Raw genomic sequence first — 4568 nt, forward strand, 5'->3', positions numbered from 1 at the left:
AATACATATGTTAAAAACACCTTGAGGATGGATCCTAAACAACGTTTGCCGTGATTCTGTCGATATTATGGAGCAAATTTTGAAAAAAGTCTGGCGTTATAGTTGAAGTATTCTTCTGTCGATTTCTCAGCCAAGCAGGATGAACAAACGGCACGTTTTTCCGCCTACAAAAATATTATTTTTGGAAAAAAGGAACATTTGCTATCTAACTGGGAGTCTCCTGAGTGAAAGCATCAAGTTCTTCAAAGGTAAATGATTTCATTTGGTTGCTTTTCTTATTTTTGTGAAAATGTTGCCTGCTGCCAGTAGAGCCTAGCATAGCATTATGCCATGATAAACTTACACAAATGCTTGTCTAGCGTTGGTTGAAAAGCATATTTAGAAAATCTGAGGTGACAGTGTTGTTAACAAAAGGCTAAGCTTGTGTTTGAATATATTTATTTCATTTCATTTCTGATTTTCATGAATAGGAAAAGTTGCGTTATGGTAATGCGCTTGAGGCTATGATTACGCTCCCGGATACGGATTGCTCGTCGCTAGAGGTTAAAGATCAATAACACATTTACAGTATAACAGTATAACAGTCCAATAGGTCACAACTAACACAAATCTTCACTTAATGGTTTTCTAAATCCCTTTGGATTTATTTGTGTAGAACAGTCACCCTATCTTGTGCTCTTGGTAATAAATATTACTATAAATCTATCACATTCATGTAAAGGAAGAAAGCTTCTGTTTATAAGCATGGTTTCATCTGTCTATTTGACGAAGTTGTGTAAAATTGTACCGATCTTTTGTGTCTGTAAAAATTACATAAAGAGGATATGCATTGCTATTGGATGACATGAAGATCATGTAACTTCTGATTGGATGACATAAAGACCATATGGATTCCTATTGGATGACATGAAGATCACATAACTTCTGATTGGATAACCTAATGCTGGATAAGACAGTGGTTAATTAACATCAAGTTTGATATGAAGTGTCTAATCAGGGATGGAACTGAAGGATTTTGGGCACTGGCCAACCTGGCTAGAGGACTACCATTTTTACTATCTGGCGGGCTAGTTGGACACATTTTCTACTAACCTGGTCTGAACAGTACTATCCTCGGGCTGAGTGTTTCTGGTGTGTCACTATCTGGCCAAGATACTAAATCAGAAACACTTCCCATTTCTACAATATATCTTAACCACACCGTTAAGCTCAAATATTTGTTTTCATAAATGTTTACGATATTGACCATTTTGACTTTACAGTATGAACATCTAGTGGGAACCTTTGTCATGGGAGGAGGGGTAAAGAGGTGCATTATGGGGGTTTGGTGACGTCATATCTGCGACTCCCCTGTGGTCTCTGCGCTCCTTGACCCCTAGGACAGACAAATGTCAAAGAACAGAGGTTAACTTAGTGAAAGTGGTGTGTGTGTGTGTGTGTGTGTGTGTGTGTGTGTGTGTGTGTGTGTGTGTGTGTGTGTGTGTGTGTGTGTGTGTGTGTGTGTACCTGGGAGTGGCTGGAAGAAGGGTTGGTAGTGCTGACCTCTGAGTATCTATTCTTCAGTGGTGTGCAGATACAGGACAGGAGCTTGCCATACTCCTCTCTCACCTGATGAGGGCAGCAGAGCACAGTGTTACACACGCACACACCACACACACACACACACACACACACACACACCACACACCATACCGTTTTGTTCAGTAGGCAGTGCATGATGAACAGCAGTGCTCCCTGTAGAGAGTTGAGGATAGTGAAGAGATATGTCATGACCACTGTCCCCTCCTCTTGGAACTGGAACACTCCAAATATCCACATAGTACCCAACACACACAGCTGGGCCACTGCTGTCACTGTGAACACCCTGGAGAGAGAGAGTACAGAGTACGTTTTAGTACAGATTTATTTAATGTACTATGGCAGCTAAAAACTGAATTGCATGAATTAATTTATTCACACACACCAAGGATTTGTCACTGTCCATACATTCACTACATTTCTACATTCACCCATCTCTCCGTTTCTCTTTTTGTCTCTCTACATCACTTTCTCTGTCTCTTCCCCTGTTACACCTGTTACACCTGTGTTCCATTCACTGTCTATGTCTCTTCACCTGTTACACCTGTTACACCTGTGTTCCATTCACTGTCTCTGTCTCTTCACCTGTTACACCTGTTACACCTGTGTTCCATTCACTGTCTCCAGCGCTCGACGTTGCCGGTCTACTAACCTCCGGTCCTGGCAACCATAATTATGCACACCTGGCAACCCACATTACGCACACCTGCTCCCTCTCGGTGCACACCTGGCAACCCATATTACGCACACCTGCTCCTTCTCGGTGCACACCTGGCAACCCACATTACGCACACCTGCTCCCTCTAGGTGCACACCTGGCAACCCACATTACGCACACCTGCTCCCTCTCGGTACTTGGACTCCATCATTACCTTGATTACTTCCCCTTTATTTAGCCCTCAGTAGCCTGTCTTCTTCAGGCAGTATTGGTTCCGTTCATGTTCAGTACGCTGCTCCTGTTGAGTTTATCTGCTTGTTCTCATTAATAAACTCTCCTTCTGCACCTGCTTCCTGACTCCTAGTGTATAGGTTACGCTCTCTCTCCCTCTCTCCTAGTGTATAGGTTACGCTCTCTCTCTCTCCCTCTCTCCTAGTGTATAGGTTACGCTCTCTCTCTCTCTCCTAGTGTATAGGTTACGCTCTCGCTCTCTCTCTCTCTCTCCTAGTGTATAGGTTACGCTCTCGCTCTCTCCCTCTCTCCTAGTGTATAGGTTACGCTCTCTCTCTCTCTCCCTCTCTCCTAGTGTATAGGTTACGCTCTCTCTCTCTCCCTCTCTCCTAGTGTATAGGTTACGCTCGCTCTCTCTCTCTCTCTCTCTCCTAGTGTATAGGTTACGCTCTCGCTCTCTCTCTCTCCCTCCATCCCTCTTTCTGTCTCTCAGTTTCACTCTCTCTCTCTCTCTCTCCATCTCTATCTCTCTCTATCTCTGTCTCTCTCTCTCTCCATCTCTCTCTCTTTCTCTCCCCATCTCTCTCTCTCCCCAACTCTCTCGCTCTCTCTCTCTTGCTCTCTCTCTCTCTCTCTCTCTCTCTCTCTCTCTCTCTCTCTCTCTCTCTCTCTCTCTCTCTCTCTCTCCTCTCTCTCTCTCTCTCTCCCTCTCTCTCTCTCTCTCTCCCCTCTCTCTCTCTCTCTCTCTCCCCTCTCTCTCTCTCCCCATCTCTCTCTCCTCTCCCATCTCTCTCCCCATCTCTCTCTCTCTCTCTCTCTCCCTCTCTCTCTCTCTCTCTCTCTCTCTCTCTCTCTCTCTCCCCTCTCTCTCTCTCTCTCCCCTCTCTCTCTCTCCCATCTCTCTCTCCCCTCTCTCTCTCTCTCTCTCCCCTCTCTCTCTCTCCCCATCATCTCTCTCTCTCTCTCTCTCTCTCTCTCTCTCTCCCCATCTCTCTCTCTCTCTCCCCCATCTCTCTCTCTCTCTCCCTCTCTCTCCCATCTCTCTCTCTCCCCATCCTCTCTCTCTCCCTCTCTCTCTCTCCCCCATGTTATCTCTCTGTTATATCTCTCTCTCCCCTCTCTCTAGAGAATTAACCCTCTCTCAGGATCTCCCCATGTTCTCCCCATCTCTCCCCATCTCTCTCTCTCCCCATCTCTCTCTCTCTCCCCATCTCTCTCTCTCTCTCCTTACTTGATCTTGTGTAGGTTGGAGAGGTCAGGGTTGAGACTAGAGAACTTCTGGGCCAGCCTCCAGACAGTGATGATGAAGAAGAAAGTGTTGAGGATGATGATGGTGCACACTGGGCCGAAGAAACTCCAGATGAATCCTCTCTCCAGAGACAACCAACAGCTGACAGAGACACACAGAGAGGATAAGATTAGATTTGGTTTATATACATGTTATGTTTATGTTATATTTACGTTTTATAAAACCTCTCTCTAGAGAATTAACCAACAGCTGACAGAGACAGGATAACGTTAGAATAATGTTATATATTGTTATTTATATGGGACAGATTTGCTACACAGTCTCTCACACACCCACACCCACACACACACACACACACAGACTCACTGTTGTGTGGTACCGTATCCATCTGGGTAGGTGACAGCAGAGATGATGACTATAGTCAGTGGCAGTCCATATCCCACAGCATGCAGGTACAGAGGTCTACAGTAAGAACAATCACAGAGCTTCATAAAATACAGGTACAGAGGTCTACAGTAAGAACAATCACAGAGCTTCATAAAATACAGGTACAGAGGTCTACAGTAAGATGGAAAATCAAAGAGCTTCATAAAATACAGGTACAGAGGTTTACAGTAAGAAGAAGAATCCCAGAGCTTCATAAAATACAGTTACAGAGGATTACAGTAAGAAAAAGAATCCCAGAGCTTCATAAAATACAGTTACAGAGGTTTACAATAAGAAGAAGAATCCCAGAGCTTCATAAAATACAGTTACAGAGGATTACAGTAAGAAAAAGAATCCCAGAGCTTCATAAAATACAGGTACAGAGGTTTACAATAAGAAGAAGAATCCCAGAGCTTCATAAAATAC

General features: G+C 44.2%; 1 protein-coding gene across 1 annotated transcript in view; it reads right to left on the reverse strand.

Moving 5' to 3' along the window:
- Positions 1-512: 512 nt before the first annotated feature.
- The window catches only part of LOC121842814 (adhesion G protein-coupled receptor E5-like), a 15562-nt gene continuing 11506 nt past the window's right edge, over positions 513-4568 (reverse strand). Inside the window, exons 9-13 of the mRNA XM_042312568.1 lie at positions 4083-4178; positions 3699-3857; positions 1693-1864; positions 1507-1608; positions 513-1375 (exon numbers count right to left, since the gene is read on the reverse strand). Of these exons, the coding sequence (XP_042168502.1) occupies positions 1334-1375; positions 1507-1608; positions 1693-1864; positions 3699-3857; positions 4083-4178 (571 nt within the window). The 3' untranslated portion in view covers positions 513-1333. The remainder of the gene's footprint in view (positions 1376-1506; positions 1609-1692; positions 1865-3698; positions 3858-4082; positions 4179-4568) is intronic.

The sequence above is a fragment of the Oncorhynchus tshawytscha genome, unplaced genomic scaffold, assembly GCF_018296145.1.
Source record: "Oncorhynchus tshawytscha isolate Ot180627B unplaced genomic scaffold, Otsh_v2.0 Un_contig_12464_pilon_pilon, whole genome shotgun sequence".
Taxonomy (NCBI): Eukaryota; Metazoa; Chordata; class Actinopteri; order Salmoniformes; family Salmonidae; genus Oncorhynchus; species Oncorhynchus tshawytscha.